This window comes from Apus apus, chromosome 23 (assembly GCF_020740795.1).
Source record: "Apus apus isolate bApuApu2 chromosome 23, bApuApu2.pri.cur, whole genome shotgun sequence".
NCBI classification, from domain to species: Eukaryota; Metazoa; Chordata; class Aves; order Apodiformes; family Apodidae; genus Apus; species Apus apus.
The window spans coordinates 1707055-1725557 of record NC_067304.1 but is presented as its reverse complement, the minus strand read 5'-3'; the positions used below and the strand labels follow the sequence as shown (position 1 = coordinate 1725557).

Sequence of the window (18503 nt, the reverse complement as noted above, 5' to 3'; positions counted from 1 at the left end):
ATTTCATGTCTCAAGCGTTCTGACCAGTTTCCTCCAGATCCAACCCGATCTCCCCCTTTTTGGGTTTTTTTTGCAACACGTTTTAAATCCTGATCCCCTGTTCCAGCAGCGCCCGGTCTGTGGGGTCACAGGGAGTCCCAGGAATTAGGGCAGCATCATGAGACTGACAAAAAGGTGCAGAGGAGATCCTGGTGTACACTGGGGCATGGTCAGTCTCACTGGGATGTGGCCTGGCCACCACAGAAAAGGCAGTTAGAAGTGAGTTATGACACGGAGAACAGCCTCTCCTGGCAGGGCAAGAAGGAAACCAGAGCATCCACACAAACGTGGACACACGATTGTCATCCAAACGTGGGGGTGTGAGTGACATCCACCTGCCAGAAATCAACAGGGCATGTACCTCCAGGGTTAACTGCAACGGGAGGTACAGGTGGGCAGGGAGCTCAGGTGGGGCAGCTTCTCACAATGTGCCCTGCTTGCTCCTGAGGGGTATGAAAGTCTCCTTGAAGACTCGCAGTGTTCGGATGGATAAACAATGGTTCTCCACAGCACCACGGATGGGCACATCAGATGCTGTCAAAAGCTCTTCTTCCTGGCTTTCTGCTACAGCATCCCCTGCTGCCAGGGAGCTTGGGAGAGATGAATGTGCCTGGATATGAGTAACAAAATAGGGTGCAAGCCGTGTGGGTAAACACGTCCATACACGATCAAAGAGCTGTGGAAGGTCATTATTTGAGGTGTGTTTCATTTGAGCTGTCTCAGTGTTTTGCCAGACTTGTGCCCATGGCAGCTGTCTGTCAGGATCTTGACAGGCTGAGGGAGGTCCTCAAAACTGAGGGTAAGTGCAAACAACTCCACCTTCTGCACAGAGGTTTGCATTGTTTGTGAGAATCAGAGCATCATGGAATCCCTCAGGTTGGAGGGACCTTCAGGATCATCAAGTTCCAACCCCCCTGCCATGAGCAGGGAACCCAACCACTAGACCAGGTTGCACAAAACCTCATCCAACCTGGCCTGAAAAACCTCCAGAGATGCAGCATCAACAACCTCCCTGGGCAACCCATCCCAGTTCCTCACCACCCTTAGAGTGAAGAATTTCTTCTTAATATCTCACCTCAATCTCCCCTCTCTCAGTTTAAAACCATCACCCCTTGTCCTGTCACTGTCTTCTCTGATGAAAAGCCCCTCCCCAGCTTTCCTGGAGCCCCTTCAGGCACTGGAAGGTGCTCTAAGGTCTCCCTGGAGCCTTCTTCTCTCCAGGCTGAACACCCCAACTCTCCCAGCCTGGCTCCAGAGCAGAGCTGCTCCAGGTCTTTCATCATCTTGGTGGCCCTTCTCTGGACCCTCTCCAACAGGTCCATATCTTTCTTGTGCTGAGGGCACCAGAACTGGCCCCAGTTCTCTAGGTGGGGTCTGACCAGAGCAGAGCAGAGGGGCAGAATCACCTCCTGGCCCTGCTGCCCACACTTCTTTGGATGCAGCCCAGGACACAATTGCCCCTCTGGGCTCCAGCCCTCACTGGGGGCTCACGTCCAGCTTCTCATCTCCTCCCACCCCAAGTCCTTCTCCTCAGGGCTGCTCTCCAGCCACTCTCCCCCCAGCCTGGATCTGTGCCTGGGGCTGTGCTGACCCAGGGGCAGGACCCTGCCCTTGGCCTTGTTGAACCTCATGAGGTTGGCACTGGCCACCTCTCCAGCCTGTCCAGGTCCCTCTGGATGGATCCCTTCCCTCTTGGGTGTCAACCACACCACACAGCTTGGGAGTGTCCTACACAACTTCCCAGTTCAGGGCAATAATATCCTCTTTTCCCATGACTAGAACCATCAGTGAACACAGCAGGAGAAGCAAGGGGAGTAGATTGGGTTGTGATAGCAAAAAAACCCAAGAACACCTTTCCACAAACATCAGTCACTTCAAAGAAGGTTTGTGATCTTTGTTGAGAAGAGTAAGAGGAACAGAAAAAGAGACACGTGTTTCTTCTTGGATTATTTCCTCTAGGAAAAGAAATTTGGGCTTTAAATCAATATTTCTTGAAGCATCCACAGAATGGACACAGCAGGAAGACCACCCTGGATATTTGCAACCAAGTGAAAAGAGTCTTTTTTTCTTTCCTCATTCTAGGACAGAATCATTTTAAAGTGGATTTTCTTATCTTTGCCCTAAGTGACCTGTTTCTGGCAGGTGTGAGAGTCACACTGGCTTTGGGATCTGTTTCTTCTTCTCCCCTGGAGGTGGAGAGTGTACCCCAAACCCTTCAGGCATTTGTAGCCTCAGGTTAAAAGTGCCTACTTGTCTGAGAATGTTTTATTGCTCGTTTTATAACAGGTCCCCAACGTGGACCTCTCTTAAGCCTGTGGGGACCAGTCAAGGGTCTTCTCCTCTTGCATCTGAGGTGGTCATCCACACCACATCCTACTTACTCCATGGCCTGCTGAATGCAAAAGCAGCACTGAGGAGGCACTGGGAGACTGGCCTTGGTGATCCAGGCTGTCCAAGGAGGTGGTTGAGCCACCATCCCTGGAGACACCTGAAAAGGAAGCTGTGGTGCCAGGGGACAGGGTTTGGTGGTGGACACTGCAGAGTTGGGGTAGTGGTTGGACTCGGTGATCTTGAAGGGCTTTTCCAACCAGGGTGATCCTGTGACCCAGAGAGGTAGCAGCAATTATCTGCCATTGTTCATGGTGTTGAATTCACTCCTGTTGTGCCTGTGTGGTTGATGAACCTCAGACAAACACCAGCCTGCAGGTTGCCAAGGGTGCTTAGATGATTTTGAAACTAAAAGTGCAACCAGCGTCGCCTACGGGGGCCACGAAGAAGTGCTTTGAAAAGGCAGCTGAAGCCACTCCAAGATGCCTCCTGGCTGACAGAGAGCACCAGCAGGGGTGTCAGGAATGGCCAAAATAGCACCCTGAGCAGGTTCCTCAAGAGATATGGGACAGTGGTGCCTTTTCCACAAGCTGCAACTCTTCCTTCGCTTCTTCTGAGAGCTTAGGAGGAGAACTTAAATTAGAGTCACCTCCCAACGTCTCAAAGGGACGTGTTCATTGGGTGGTGGAAACCCCCAAAGTTGGTCGAAGCCAACGAATATCCCCCATTCATTTCTGAAAACCATGTCATGTCTTTAGTTGGATAGAGTTTGATTTTTGTCATGGTACGTTGGTCCAAAAAGTACCCGAGGTACGGAAAGGGTGGGGTTTGTTGTGCCTTCTCTGGGGCAACTTGCAATCCCCATTGTTCTGGGTGGATATACAGGGCTTGTGATATTTCCTGCAGCTGTTGTTGTTCAGGATGACTGCACAAATCAGAAGGCAGAGGAGCAGGAGATGGCAAGCCAGGTCCCAAAGGACCCGTGGAGACCACGGGAGAGCTCCTGGTTCTCAGGTCACGCAACCTTCACCTTTTCCTGGATTTCTTTTTCATGGGAAAACCTGGGGAATTCCAAGGGCTGACTGAAAAGTCAGCGTGATCAGAGTCTCCTTAACTAAATCATGCAAGGCCCCAAGCTTCTCTTCAAATAGGGGCCAGTGTTCAGCCCAGACAGGGTCATCTGAAAGCCACCGAGTGGGATCAGCAGAGGGAAGAGAAGCTCCAACAGCAGCCCCAAAGCAAAAGGAGACCCCAGTGCTTTGTCATCCTTGTTACCTTTCAGCTGTGGACATTCTTTTATTCCTTGCTGTTGTTCAGCTCCTCCTTTCAAGGGGTGAAAATCTTGAGCATTCCTCACGGCAGTGACCTGTTCTGATGGGCTGTAGAAGGAGACTCCCGTTTGTGAAAGAACATCTCCTCCCCTCAGGTTTACCAGGAATGTTTGCAAAACATGTGGTTGAAAGATCCCTGGTTTTCCATCTGAGTCCTGCCCAGTGAGCTGTGCAGAGCCCTGGTAAGGAGACCTCACTGACTCCTGCCAGGGAGGGGATTCTGCCCTTCTGCTCTGGTCAGACCCCATCTGGAGCACTGGGGCCAGTTCTGGTGCCCTCAGCACTAGAAAGATATGGAGCTGTTGGAGAGGGTCCAGAGAAGGGCCACCAAGATGATGAAAGACCTGGAGCAGCTCTGCTGTGGAGCCAGGCTGGGAGAGTTGGGGTGTTCAGCCTGGAGAGGAGAAGGCTCCAGGGAGACCTTAGAGCACCTTCCAGTGCCTGAAGGGGCTCCAGGAAAGCTGGGGAGGGGCTTTTCATCAGAGAAGACAGTGACAGGACAAGGGGTGATGGTTTTAAACTGACAGAGGGGAGATTGAGGTGAGATACTAGGAAGAAATTCTTCACTCTAAGGGTGGTGAGGAACTGGGATGGGTTGCCCAGGGAGGTTGTTGATGCCCCATCCCTGGAGGTTTTTCAGGCCAGGTTGGATGAGGTTTTGTACAACCTGGTCCAGTGGTTGGGTTCCCTGCTCATGGCAGGGGGGTTGGAACTGGATGATCTTGAAGGTCGCTTCCAACCTGAGTGATTCCATGATTCCATGGCCTGTTTAGAGCCTGCTCATGCCTGCTTCCAAACTTTGCTGCAGTTAGCAGATGCTAATGACTTTAGCAAAGTCCTAGAGTCGCCCACGCTCCCTTGAATGGTCATTGTCAGGTGGTTGACAAACTGTTCAGAGGCTTCTGAAGGCCTCTGGACAACTCTGATAAAACTTTGGCAGGCAATTTTTCCCACGCCTGGACAGCAGCAGCAATTTGTTGATAAACCTGCAACTGCCAAGTCAGCTGTGTATTCCTGTCTGAAAAGGGTCCTGCTCCTGTCAACACTGCAAATGTGACATCTCCATTTGCCTGCTGATTTCTCGGAGCCTGATCCCTACAGAGACCATGGAAAGACATTTTCCAAAGCAAATAACCACCTCCCTCTAAGCCAACGTGTTCCAATCATAGGGGCACACACCTTGAATGGATACAGTTTTAATGACAGTGAGCACACAGGGGGCAGTTGGACCTGGTTTAAATATTTTGATGTTTTGAAGGGCTTAGCTCTGAGTGAGTGAAATACCTGGCCGGGATTGTTAGGACCAAGGTCTTCCTGCAAAGGGATTTCCTCTCCCCATTTTTTAAAGCAGCACTAATACCCTTTTTGTTTACCCCTGTCGTGGTTTGTGCCCAACAGGACAGCAAAGGAACAGCCCCGTGGCTGCTCCCTCAGCTCCCCCCCACACACACACACTCCGGGATGAGGACAAAGCTCCTGGGTCCAGACAAAGGACAAGGAGGGTTCTTCACCCATCGAAGTCCCAGGCAAAACAGACTCAACTTGGGGAAAAAATAATACTTTCATTTCACACTCAGCAAACACCCACGGGACACCGACACACAGAGCAGGGCTCACACACCTCACCCCACCTCTCCCTTCTTCCCAAATCCTTTTGTTCCCAGTGTCTCTCCCCCCTTCCCCCCAGGCACAGGGGGATGGGGTTTAGGGTCCCTGCATGGGCTGGTGGTTCCTGCTGCTCCTTGCTCCTCAGGGAGAAGGATTCCTGACAGTCTGTCCCTGCTTCCCCACGGGTCCCTCCCATGGCAGAGTCCTCCACCAACCTCTCCTCCATCAGTCCTTCCCACTGGAGCTGCTCCAGTCCCGGGGGCTTCAGGAACAGGCACCTCCCCTGCCCCGGGGGCTTCCACAGCTGCACCATCCGAGGCCACTGGCCTCAAAACCCAAGTCCACTGGTCAAGTTCAGCCCTCCTGGTGCCTTCAGGGAATGTCCCACCATGTTCCTCCATGGGTGCAGGGGCACAGCTGCCATCTCCCTGTGGGCTGCAGGGAAACTTCTGCTTAGGCACCTTCTGCTTAGGCACCTTCTTCCTCTCCAACCACCAGCAGTGCACTCCTTCCCCAGCCCAGCTCTTCTCCTTTAAGTGCTCCTCAGCTCAGGTGCTGCATCAGTTCTTTTGCATGTTAATGGCAGAGGTTCATCCATGGTCCCTCGAATGGCTCCTTGGCTGGTTGGGAGCAGGGAGAAGGGCCCTGCTACCAAAAACCCCACCCAACCAAACCAGAACACCTGCAGCACAGGAGCAGCCGAGGTTCGAGGTGCTGAAGGTGCAGAAGGAGTTGCAGGTTGGTGCTCAGGGGGCTCCTTTTCTTGTGCTCTCAGTGTGTCTTGGGGTTCAAATGCATCTTCTTCCCTATCATGGTCCTGCCCCTCACTCGTAGCTGCCGCAGCCTCCACCACACCTGGTCTTCTGACTGATTTAAAAACCTCCATCTGGAGGGTTAAACACGTCTTAACTCTACTCCAAACAGAAAAGACTGTGAAAGGAAAAGCATCTGGTCCTGCCTCCTAAAAATGAGCGTTCATTTGTTTTCCTGTCATGTCCCTTCCTTCTAAATCTAGCGTCCCTTCTCGGGGAGACCAAGAACAACCTCGTTCCATGAGTGTAAAAACTCCTCCATCTGTTCCTTGGAGATATGAAAACCTCCTTCCTTAACTGCTCTTTCCAGCAGGCTAATATATTGATCTTTATCTTAAACGTGTATTTGGCCCATATTAAAAATAAATAACCCCTCAATAAGCCCAGTGATGATGTTCTTACCTTCTCTACGTGCAGCCAGTGCAGAGCCCAGAGTCCTGTGCTTGGTAGGACGTCGTGTTCAGTCCCTGCTTGGGCACCACTTGCCATGAGCACTGTGAAGTGAAGTGAAGTGAAGTGAAGTGAAGCAAAGTGAAGTGAAATGAAGTGAAGTGAAGAGAAGAGGGGAGGCCGGCGAGTCCCACACTGGTGGTAACAGGACTGGCTCTAATCCCTGATCAGCACTTCTAGACCATCCAGATCCTCTGACATCGTGGTGAATTTCATCCTACAAACCAAGATAGAAGAGACAATGATTCTACAAAAAACACCTTAAATGGTGATTATCCCTTGTTTTTGCAACCACAAATATTACTCACAAGATATGCTCTTCTCCAAGTGCCCACTAATCCATGACACAAGTACCCTGGGCAGGTTTCTTCTCCTCCAAGTACCCACCAGTTCATGACACAAGTGCCCTGGGCAGAGTCAGCAGGTAACAGGGAGTTATCCAAGAGCTGCTGGAATAACCACCCCGTTACCCAAGGTGTGTCTCCCCCCTGCTCACCCATCTGGTGGGTGGGATGGGCCTTGCCCCATCCCTTGTGCTTTGCAGAGGTCCCACATTGCCCAGCTGCTTCTGCACACGGGGGGGATGGAACGGGGGGTGCCGGGCTGGGGGGGGGGGGCGGGCAGTGCCGGGGGTCCGGGCAGAGCCGCGGTCCCACCTCCCGGCCCGACCCCCCCAGCCCTGCCCGCCGTGTCCCGGCGGCTCCGCTCCGCCCGGAGGGGGCGGGGGGAACCGGGAGGGGCCGTCACGGGGGGGGGCACCGGGCTGCGGCGTCACTGCGGGCCTGCGCCGGCCCCGCACCGGGAGCCGCTGGGACCGATACCGGTAACCGGGCTCCACCGGCACCGGGATCCGCTGGGACCGATACCGGCACCGGGCTCCACCGGCACCGGGACCCGCTGGGACCGATACCGGCCCCGGGCTCCACCGGCCCCGCGGCCCTGGGAGCGGCCCCGGGCTTCCAGTGGCCCCGCAGCACCGGCCCCAGCCCCGCCGCCCCGGGCCCGTTGCGGCCCCGCAGCCGCCGTCCCCAGCCCGGTCCCGGGCAGCGCTGAGCACCGGGCCCGGCCCCGCCATGGGGCCCGGCGGCAGCGGCGGCGGCTGGTCCCTGGCCGGGACCGTGCTGGTGGCCGTGGCCACCTCGCTGGGTAAGAGACACGGGGGGACCGGGGGCATCGGGGCGGGGGGGGGGGGGTGGAACCCGGTGTCACCGTGTTATGGGACCCAGTGCCACCCGCTGTGCCCGTGGGGCACCTCGGGGTGGGTCCTGGTGCCACCCCCTGTGCCCGTGGGGCATCTTGCAGGGGTCCTGGTGCCACCCCCCGTGACCGTGGGGCACATCGGGGTGGGTCCTGGTGCCACCCCCTGTGCCCGTGGGGCATCTTGCAGGGGGTCCTGGTGCCACCCCCCGTGACCGTGGGGCACATCGGGGTGGGTCCTGGTGCCACCCCCCGTGCCCGTGGGGCATCTTGCAGGGGGTCCTGGTGCCACCCCCTGTGCCCGTGGGGCATCTTGCAGGGGGTCCTGGTGCCACCCCCTGTGCCCATGACCTGCGCCCTCCCACAGCCCCTTGGCGCGGGGGTTACTCGCACCAACACACCCCTCCGGGCACTGTCCCCCCCTCCCCCCCCCCCCCCATTTGACACTTTCAGGGTGTTCCCAAGAGCCACTTGCCCCTGGGGCCACTAGAGCCAGGCTGCCCAGTCCCAAGGGATGTGGGTGCTTCCCATGCACGCAGCCCATGCCTCAGTTTCCCCTCTTGGCTCTGAGCCGCAGTGGGTGGGGGAGTGAACCCCATATGAGACCCCCTGAGAAGCCACTGGGAGCCGGTGGGGAGCGAGGTGGGAACCCTGAGGGACACGGCCCAACCCTGGTGGCTTCTTGGGCACCGTCCCGGCGCCTCCGGCCGCCCCCGGGCTCGTCCCGGGGCTATTTCTGGGAGCGCAGGTGGTTCCGGCCAGAAATAGAGCCGGGAGGCCTGGGGGGCGGGGAGGGGGGCTGGGCAGGGGCGGGGGGCTGCGGGAGGGAGTGGGGGCTGCCAGGGGGTGGGGCGGGATGGAGGGGGGTCCACGAGGGTGTGGGGCGGGATGGAGGGGGATCCGCAAGGATGTGGGGTGGGATGAAGGGGGGTCCATAAGAATGTGGGGTGGGATGGAAGGGGATCCACAAGGATGTGGGGCAGGATGGAGGGGGGTCCACAAGGATGTGGGGCGGGATGGAGGGGGGTCCATAAGGATGTGGGGTGGGATGGAAGGGGATCCACAAGGATGTTGGGCGGGATGAAGGGGGGTCCACAAGGATGTTGGGCGGGATGAAGGGGGGTCCACAAGGATGTGGGGTGGGATGGAGTGAGTATAGGGGTCCATGGGGCAGGATGGAGCAGGGTCAGGGGAGATGTGGGGCAGGATGAAGCCAGATCCGAGGGGAAATGCGTCAGGACAGACCAGAGAATGGGGGCACATGGGGCAGTGGATGGGGGATGTGGGGCAGAGTGGAGCAGGAGACGGGGGGGAACGTGGGGCAGGGTGGAGGAGGAGGATGTGGGGGGACATGAGGACAGGGTGCAGAGGGGTGCAGGGGGACACAGGGCACGGGCTGCCCCCCGAGGCAGCATTTGGGGAACAGAGGACGTGGGCTGGGGCTGGTGCCACGGGCTGGTACTGGTGTCACTGGGGCTGGTGCTGCTGTCACTGGGGCTGGTGCCACTGGGCTGATGCCACCGGGGCTGGTGCTGATGCCACTGGGGCTGGTGTCACTGGGCTGGTGCTGGTGCCACTGGTGCTGGTGTCACTGGGGCTGGTGCCACTGGTGCTGGTGCCACTGGGCTGATGCCACCGGGGCTGGTGCTGGTGCCACCGGGGCTGGTGCTGATGCCACTGGGGCTGGTGTCACTGGGCTGGTGCTGGTGCCACTGGTGCTGGTGTCACTGGGGCTGGTGCCACTGGTGCTGGTGCCACTGGGCTGATGCCACCGGGGCTGGTGCTGGTGCCACCGGGGCTGGTGCTGATGCCACTGGGGCTGGTGTCACTGGGCTGGTGTCCCGGTGGCTGGCGGTGGCCCGAGGCCCCGGTGACGGGCGGCTGTCCCCAGCGGCGGGGGGCGAGGACTGCCTGTGGTACGTGGACAGGAACGGCTCCTGGCACCCCGGCTTCGACTGCGACTTCCTCACCTTCTGCTGCGGCACCTGCCACCAGCGGTACTGCTGCCGGGACCCGCTGCGCCTGCTCACCGAGCGCCAGCAGCGCCACTGCCTGGCCTTCAGGTGACAGGGGCTGCAGGTGACCGCGGGCTTGGGTGGGGGGTCTTCAGGTGACCATGGGCTGGGGCTGCAGGTGACCATGGGGTTGGGTAGTGGGTCTTCGGGTGACCATGGGGCTGGGGCTGCAGGTGACCATGGGGCTTGGGGCTGGGTCTTCAAGTGACCACAGGACTGGGGCTGCAGGTGACAGGGGCTGCAGGTGACCATGGGGTTGGAGCTGAACCTCCAGGTAACAGGGGGCTGGGACTGCAGGTGACAGGGGCTGCAGGTGACCATGGTGTTGGGGACTGGGTCTTCAGGTGACCATGGGGCTGGGGCTGGAGGTGACAGGGGCTGGAGGTGACCATGGGCTTGGGTGGTGGGTCTTCAGGTGACCATGGGGCTGGGGCTGCAGGTGACCATGGGGTTGGGGCTGAACCTCCAGGTAACAGGGGACTGGGGCTGGAGGTGACAGGGGGCTGGGGCTGGAAGTGACAGGGGCTGGAGGTGACCATGGGGTTGGGTAGTGGGTCTTCAGGTGACGATGGGGCTGGGGCTGCAGGTGACAGGGGGCTGGGGCTGAACCTCCAGGTAACAGGGGGCTGGAGGTGACCATAGGGCTTGGGGCTGGGTCTTCAAGTGACCACAGGACTGGGGCTGCAGGTGACAGGGGCTGGAGGTGACCATGGGGTTGGGGACTGGGTCTTCAGGTGACCATGGGGCTGGGGCTGCAGGTGACTACGGGGTTGGGGCTGAACCTCCAGGTAACAGGGGGCTGGAGCTGCAGGTGACTATGGGTTTGTGGACTGGGTCTTCAAGTGACTACAGGACTGGGGCTGCAGGTGACAGGGGCTGCAGGTGACCATGGGGTTGGGTAGTGGGTCTTCAGGTGACCATGGGGCTAGAGCTGCAGGTAACCATGGGGTTGGGGCTGAACCTCCAGGTAACAGGGGGCTGGGGCTGGAGGTGACAGGGGGCTGGAGGTGACCGTGGAGCTTGGGGCTGGGTCTTCAGGTGTCCACAGGACTGGGGCTGCAGGTGACAGGGGCTGGAGGTGACCATGGGGTTGGGTAGTGGGTCTTCAGGTGACCATGGGGCTGGGGCTGCAGGTGACAGGGGGATCTGAGCCTTCAGGTGACTGTGGGGTAGGGTCTTCAGGTGGCCATGGGGCTGGACCTGCATGTGACCAGGGGGCTGGGTCTTTGGGTGACTGTGGGGCTGGGCCTGCAGGTGACAGGGGAATGGGGCTGCAGGTGACCGTGGGGTTGGGGACTGGGTCTTCAGGTGACCATGAGGCTGAGCCTCAGTGATGGGTGATGGAGCCAGGCCTGGGCAGGGTGTGCTGGGGGCCTCCCGTAGGGTATGGGCACATGGAGACTGGGTGCTGGCACTGGGTGCTGGGCAGTGGTACTGGGCACTGTTGGTAGGCACTGGGCAGTGGTGCTGGGTGCTGGGTTAATGGTACTGGGGAGTAGCACTGGGTACTGGTGCTGGGCACTGGTGATGGGTACTGGGCAGTGGCACTGGGTGCTGGTACTGGGGAGTGATGGTGGGGACTGGGCAGTGATGGTGGGCACTGGGCAGTGATGGTGGGCACTGGGCAGTGGCACTGGGTGCTGGTACTGGGCACTGGTGATGGGTACTGGGCAGTGGCACTGGGTGCTGGTGCTGGGCAGTGATGGTGAGCACTGGGCAGTAATGGTGGGCACTGGGCAGTAATGGTGGGCACTGGGCAGTGGCACTGGGTGCTGGGCAGTGATGGTGGGCACTGGGCAGTGGCACTGGGTGCTGGTGCTGGGCAGTGTCACCAGGCAGAGGCACAAGGTCCTTGTTTGGGCGTTCCCCTCCCTCCCATCCCCAGGCAGGTGCCCAAGAGTTTTCCCTCAGTGCTGGGCACTGGTGTGACTGGGTGGGGGGGGGGTCACCCCGTGGAGGGGGAGGGAGGGTTGCCCCTCTCCCAGCCCCTCCTCCCCCACCTCCCCCTCGCCCCCCCGCAGCCCCAAGACCATCGCAGGGATCGCCTCGGCCGTCGTGCTCTTCATCGCCATCGTCACCACCATCGTCTGCTGCTTCATGTGCTCCTGCTGCTACTTGTACCAGCGCCGGCAGCACCTCCGCACCCCCCTGCAAGGTGGGGGGGCCGGGGGGGGGGGGGGTGGTGCAGGGTGGCGGGGAGGGTGGGATGCAGGAGGAGGGGCTGTGGGTAGAGGGTGGGGGGATTTGGGGTGTCTGAAGGGGGGGGGGGGGGGGTTCGGGGGGAGGTGCTTGGGTGCGGGGGGGCTCTGCAGGGTGGGGTGCAGGAAGGTGGATGAGGTGCAGGGGGGGTGTTGGGGTGGAGGAGAGGGGGGGCTGGGTGTAATGTGGGGGGGGGTGGGGTGTCTGGAGGGGTGAGGGGGGGCCTTAGAGTGAGGGGGGAGGCACTTGGGGGCCGGGGGAGGGGGGATTTGGGGTGCCTGGAATGATGATGGAGGGTATGAGGTTGCAGGGGGGGGGCACTTGGGTCCAGAGTGGGGGTCTGGGGGGGCGGGGGGAGGGGCAGGGTGGGCTGTTGAGTACAGGGGGGGGTTGTAGATACAGGGTGGGGGGATTTGGAGTGACTGGAAGGATGTGGAGGGGGGCACTTATCTGCAGGGTAGGGGGTTTGGGTGCCATGGGGGGGCCCTGGAGCGGGTGCCCACCGCCCCCCCTCCCCCCCCCCCATGGACACCCGCGGCCCCCCCGGGCTCTGCCCGGTCCCTGCTCCCCCAGCCCCATCTCTTCCGCAGGCCCAGAGATCCCTCTCAGCAGCTACCCCCCCGCACCCCCCCCAGCCCCCTTCCCCATGGACCCCAAAGCCGGCCCGTTGCCCCCCCAGCCCGGCTTCACCCCCATGGCCACGTACCCCCCCGCCCAGTACCCCATGTACCCCTCTGCCCCCCCCATCTACAACCCCACAGGTGAGCACTGGGTGTGTGTGTGCGGGGTGGGGGGGTGGGGGGTGATAGGGACCCTCCCCAATTCCCCAGGGGGTCCCAGTGGCCTGGCAGGGCCTGACACCCCCCCCCCCCCCCACATCCTGCTCCCCCCACAGCTCCTCCACCCTACGTCCCAGCACAGCCCAGTTACCCCGGAGCCTGAGCACCCACCAGGACCCCGCACCCACCACCGGGCTGGGGACCCTCAGCCAACCCCCTCCCCGGGGAGGGTGCTGGGGGGGGGCCCGGATCGGGCCCTTTCCAGCCATCCCGAGGGGGGGGGTGACCTCGTGCCACCAGCACAGGGTGGCTCTTGTCCCACACACTGGGTCCTTTGTGGGCGCCTCCACCCCCGGCTCCGGCTGCCAAAGGCCCCGTTGCACACATGGAAGAGCCGAGGGGGGGGGCACCCGGGGGGGGGTTTGGGGGTCCCCCCGAGGGCCGAGCATCGCTGTCCTCCTCCCCCCCTCCCCCACGCCTGCATCTGGATTTTTTTCCCCCTGGGATTGGCATTAAACTGTGTCCTGTGTCCCACGGGTGGTGTCATCTTGGTGGCTCCGTGGAGGGGGGGGCGACAGAGCACACCCCCTCCCCAGGGAGCAGTGAGGGGGGGACACACACACACAGACACAGACACAGGACTTTTTTCACCCTTTTCCTTCCCCTCCCAGAGCTTCTCCTTGCAAAAACTGGCCTGGGATGGATCATTCCCACCAAATCAGCTGCTGCCTGCCCAGCCCCACCGCTCAAAATGGGGGGGGGGGGGGTGTGAACCCCTCCCCAGTGGTGGTTTTGGGGGCAGAAAGCAGCACATTTAACCCCAGGAGGAAGGGGGTGGGGGGGGTGGGGCTGTGGGTGTGAGGCCAGTTCTTCCATCCATCCCCTCATCCCGAGTCACTGGAGTTGGGATCCAGCACAGAACAAGCCCTGGGGGGGGGTGGGAGTGATTTCAATGCCCCCCCCCACCGGGTGTTTTGGATGCCTGCCGGGGTGATTCACCCCCCCCCCAACACACACACAGCATCACCCAGGCTGGGGGGGGGGTCCAGCCACTACATTTGGGAATGCCCGAGTCCAGCATTCCATGGAAAAGCCGTCAAGACACAACCAACCCCCCCCCGGGACAAACTGCTGCCCCATCTCCCAAGGGATCCCATCATCACCCCCCCTCAAAACCCCACAACGAGCCCAGGGAGGGGGAATCTAGGGACTGCAAGGGGGGGGGGGGCAGCTCTGAGCTGTGTTTAAGTGGGCTGGAGGGGGAAATTAATAATAATAATAATAATAATAATAATAATAATAATAATAATAATAATAATAATAATAATAACAATAACAATAACAAAAGCAGCAAACTGGGAAAGCCACCCACACCACCCCCCCCCGGGACAAACTGCTGCCCCATCTCCCAGGGGATCCCATCATCCCCCCCAAAAAAAAGCCCCACAACAAGCCTGGGAAGAGGGAATCCAAGCACTGAGGGGGGTGGGAAGCTTTGAATTTTATTTAAGTGGGATGTGGGGGGGGAATAATAAAAATAATCAAAGCAGCAAACTGGAGAAGCCATCCTGACAACCCCCCCACCTCCCCCCGGGACAAACTGCTGCCCCATCTCCCAGAGGATCCCATCACCCTCCCCAAAACCCCACAATGAGCCTGAGGGGGGGGGGGGATCCAGAGACTTGGAGGGGGGGGGAGGGCAGCTCTGAGCTTTATTTAAGTGGGATGGAAGGGGGAAAAAGTCATAAAAAGAATAAAAGCAGCAAAGTGGGAAAGCCATCCACATCCCCCCCCCCCCCGGGACAAACTGCTGCCCCATCTCCCAGGGGATTCCCACCCCCCCCCCGCCCCCAAACCCCACAGTGAGCCCTTGGAGAGGTGGGGGGGGGGGATCCAGGGACTGGGGGCAGCTCTGGGCTTTATTGAAGTGGGATGGAGGGAAAAACCATCCTAAAAAGACCTAAAAGCAACTCGGGAGCTGGGAAAGAAAACAACAAACCCTGTGTCCGGGGTGGGGGGGATGGGGGAGGTGGGGACACACAGCCAGCTGCGTGGGGAGCTGGGGAGGGGGTGTCAGGGTTTGGGGACCCCCCGCTCCCGGAGGTAGAGGTCCCGAATCTCGGCCAGGCTGCGGCTGAGCCCGCCCAGCGCCTGAGCCATCAGCCCCAGCACCGAACTGGTTTCCCGGCGGCTCTCGGCGTATTCCCGGCGAAACGCCCTCATCTCCTGCACCAACCTCTCGTTGGACTGGACCAGGCGTTTTTCGGCCGGGGTGAGCTGGGGACAATCGGGTGTCCCCTCCGGCAAACCCGTCGCCCCGAGGGGACCCCCCGTCCGGCTCCCGCCGCAGTCACTGAGGGATTCCAGCTCGTCTTGCTGGAACAGGACGCCGGGGAAATCGGTGCCCAACGGGTCCTGCTGCCCGCTCAGGTCGCCGAGAGGGAGTTCGTGGGGCGGGGGGCGCGGGGGGCTGCGGTTCCAGCCCTCGCACAAGTCGCCGGGGGCGCGGGGGGCGGGAGCGGGGCCGCCGTCGGGGGGCGGCCCGGGAAAGGGCTCGGTCTTCACCTCCAGCGGCTCCTCCTTCACCGGCTCCTCCTTGACGCCTGCGGGAGGGACGGAGAGCGCGGGGCAGCTGGCGGGACCCCCCGCGTCCCCCCGCACCGAGCCACCCGGCCCCTCCCGCCGGCCCCGCCTCCCTTCGCCCTGTCCCCGCGCTCCCGTGTCCCCTCCCCTGGATTTCCTGGTCTCATCTCCATGTGTGAATCCCTCAGTGTGGTCCAGCCCCATCCCATGTCCCTTGTCCCTCTCCCAGACCCAGGACTCCCATATCCCTGTCCTGAAAGTGGTGTCCCCATGTCCCTGCGTGTTCCTGGTCCCCTCACGTCACTGTTCTGGTCCCCACACATCCCTGGCTTAATCCCAGTAACATCCGTGTCTTCATCCAGGTCCCTCATGTTGCTGTCCTGGTCTCCCATGTCCCTGTCCCCTCGTGTCCCTAATCTGGTCCCAGTACAGCCCACGTCCCCATCCTGGTCCAGCTGTCTCCATGACCCTGCCCTGGTCCCAGGACTCCCATGACCCTTGTCCCTGTGCCAGTCCTGCCCATGTCACTGTCCCAATCCCACCATGTCCCTGTCCTATTTCCAGCCCCTCTTATCAATACCCCTTGTCCCTGACCTAATCCTAGTCACTCATATCCCTGGCCTGATCCTGGTGCCCTCCTGTCCCAATCCCAGTGCTCTGGTCCGTTGTCCCCATCCTGGTCCATGTCCCCCCACATCCCTGCCCTGATCCTGGTCTCCTTGTGCCCCTGTCCCAGTCCCTGTCCTGGCCTCAGTCCCCTCCTGTTGCTGTACTGGTGCCAGTCTGTCCTGGCCCAGATCCCCCCATGTCCCTGGCCCGGTCTTGGTGCTCCTGGTCCTGTCCTTGCCCCCTGTCCCTTGCTCCTGTCCTGGTCCCAGCCCTTCATGTCACCAACTGGATTCTGGTATCTTCCTGTCCTTGTCCCAGCACCACTGTTGCTGTCCCTGTGTCCTATGTCCCTGTTCTGGTTCTCCCACATCCCTGTCCCTTGTGTCCCTCTCCTGGACCCCAATGTCCTTGTCCCCCCACATCCCTGCCCCAGTCCTACATGTCCCTGACCTAGTCCCCCACATGCTGGTCCCAGTGCCCCTGACACAGTCCTGGTCCACCTGCATCCTGGTCCATGTCCCCCCATGTCCTGGTCCTGGTCCGCTGTGTCCCTGTCCCAGTCCTCCATATCCCTGTCCCATTCCCCTGTGTCTGTGTCCTGGTCCCCCCACATCCTGGCCCTGGTCCCAGAGACCCCCTGCCCTGGTCCCCCATGTCCCTATTCCAGTCTCCTTGTGTCCACGTCCCAACCCTTTCTCACACCTGTGCCAGTCCCCATGTCCATCTCCTGGTCTCCTCATACCCCTGTCCCGGTGTCCTGTGTCCCTGTCCCTCCACCCACCTGTCCTGCTCCCTGCTCCCTATTCCAGTCTCCTTGTGTCCATGTCCCAACCCTTCCTCACACCTGTCCCAGTCCCCCGTGTCCCTGCCCTGGTCTCCTCACATCCCTGTCCCTGTTCCCCCGTGTCCCTGTCCCCACGTGTCCCTGTCCTGTCCCCCCGTGTCCCTGTCCTGGTTCCCTGTGTCCCTGTCCCCCCGTGTCCCTGTCCTGGTTCCCTGTGTCCCTGTCCCCCCGTGTCCCTGTCCTGTCCCCCCGTGTCCCTGTCCCCCCGTGTCCCTGTCCCTCCACGCCCCCGTCCTGCCCCCCCTGCCCCCCCGCTCCGGTCCCCGCCGGTCCCAGCTCCCCCGCCCGGCCCCGCTCCCCGCACCCACCGTGCGGTGCCGCCACCTCCGCGCTCAGCCCCGGGGGGCCGGTCCCGGCGGCTCCGCGGGCTCCCCAGCCGGTGGCGGGGCCGGGGCCGAGCTCGGGGGGGCCCGGGCCGGGCCCGTTCCCGTTGCCAGCCCTGGCGGGGGGCCGGGCCGGTGCCTGCCGCTCCTGCCGGTGCCGGCTGATCTTGTCGCCCGCCCGGCGCCGCAGCCCCCGCCAGCGGTTCTTCACCTCCCCGATGTCGCGCTGGTTCCGCCCGGCCGCGTTGATCTTGTTGGTGATCCGCCACCAGATCTTCTGCTTCTCGTAGGCGTTGACGGTGCTGGCGGCGGCGCCGAACAGCAGCTGCTCGTACTTGAGCACCTCGCTCATCAGGATGTCGATCTCCTGCAGCGTGAAGTTCGGCTTCCGCTTCAGCAGCCCCCGCCGCGCGCCGCCGCCTCCCGCCGCCATGGCCGCCTCCTCCCCCTCCTCATGGCGCCGCCCCGCCGCCCACGGCCCCGCCGCCCACGGCCCCGCTGCCCATGGCCCCGCCGCCCGCGCCTTTTGTCCGCCCCCCCGGCTCCGCGGCACCGGCGGCCCCGACACCGAGCGGGGCCGAGCGCGCCCGGGGCAGCGCGACCCCTCTCGGCCACCGTCGGGGCCGCCGCCGCCGCCCGGCGCTGCTGCCGCGCCCCCTGCCGGGCAGGGCGGGTGCCGCGGTCACGGCGCCCTCTGCCGGTCACGGGAGGGAGGGCAGGGCGGGGACGGGACGGCTGCACCGGGAGGGGTGTCTCGATGGCCCCGGTGTATCCGGGTCAGGGTGTCCCGGCAGCTCCAGGGTGCCCGGTGTGGGGTGCCCCTGGCCCCGGTGCCCGCCCGGGGAGCTCTGGGTGCCCGGTTTGGGGTGTCCCGGCAGCTCCAGGGTGCCCGGTGTGGGGTGCCCCTGGCCCCGGTGCCCGTCCGGGGAGCTCTGGGTGCCCGGTTCGGGGTGTCCCGGCAGCTCCAGGGTGCCCGGTGTGGGGTCTCCACCGGCCCCGGAGCCCGCCCGGGGACCCAGTGCTGCCCTCCCGCTAAATGCCCGAGTACGGAGATGGCGCCCGGTGGTGGCTTCACCCCCACAGCCCCGGTCCGGGGGACCCCCCCCGGGGGACATCCCGGGTCCTGCCCCGCCACGGTGGTGCCACCACCACCACAGCCCGGGGGCCTGGGAGAGACCCCGGCCCAGCATGGGGGAACCCCAGGGCTCGGGGGGACACAGGGGGCTCAGGGAGACCCTGAAGGAGCCCCCAGCCCCGTGCTGGGTGACCCCCGGAGCTCAGGGTGTCTCCAGGGTGGCCTGTTTGGGGGGGTTTAGGTGGGTGGGTGACCAGGGAGACCCAGGCCGGGGGGGTTTGGTTGCCCCAGGGTGGCCAGTTTGGGGTGAC

General features: G+C 61.8%; 2 protein-coding genes and 1 long non-coding RNA gene across 5 annotated transcripts; 1 reads left to right on the top strand and 2 right to left on the bottom strand.

Moving 5' to 3' along the window:
• Nucleotides 1–5240: 5240 nt before the first annotated feature.
• On the bottom strand, nucleotides 5241–7255 carry LOC127393823 (uncharacterized). 2 transcript variants are annotated; one of them, XR_007891540.1, is made up of 4 exons: nucleotides 7065–7255; nucleotides 6877–6975; nucleotides 6521–6785; nucleotides 5241–6217 (listed from the first exon to the last, which is right to left on the bottom strand). It is a non-coding gene; the product is annotated as an uncharacterized LOC127393823 (long non-coding RNA). The 2 variants fall into 2 exon arrangements; XR_007891539.1 differs by having other exon boundaries at nucleotides 5241–6192.
• A 67-nt stretch (nucleotides 7256–7322) lies between these two features.
• On the top strand, nucleotides 7323–13292 carry SHISA4 (shisa family member 4). Of its 2 annotated transcripts, XM_051639299.1 has the most exons (6): nucleotides 7342–7410; nucleotides 7499–7714; nucleotides 9657–9828; nucleotides 11802–11935; nucleotides 12570–12740; nucleotides 12875–13292. In XM_051639299.1, exons 2-6 carry the CDS (start codon nucleotides 7642–7644, stop codon nucleotides 12919–12921), a joined length of 597 nt encoding a protein of 198 aa, XP_051495259.1. In that variant the 5' UTR covers nucleotides 7342–7410; nucleotides 7499–7641; the 3' UTR covers nucleotides 12922–13292. The 2 variants fall into 2 exon arrangements, with proteins under 2 accessions (XP_051495258.1, XP_051495259.1); XM_051639298.1 differs by having other exon boundaries at nucleotides 7323–7714.
• A 1486-nt stretch (nucleotides 13293–14778) lies between these two features.
• Nucleotides 14779–17655, bottom strand: LOC127393800 (myb-related transcription factor, partner of profilin-like). Its single transcript, XM_051639277.1, has 2 exons — nucleotides 17103–17655; nucleotides 14779–15361 (listed from the first exon to the last, which is right to left on the bottom strand). The coding sequence occupies exons 1-2, from the start codon at nucleotides 17548–17550 to the stop codon at nucleotides 14832–14834; spliced, it is 978 nt and encodes a 325-aa protein (XP_051495237.1). The 5' UTR covers nucleotides 17551–17655; the 3' UTR covers nucleotides 14779–14831.
• Between the last annotated feature and the right edge of the window lie 848 nt (nucleotides 17656–18503).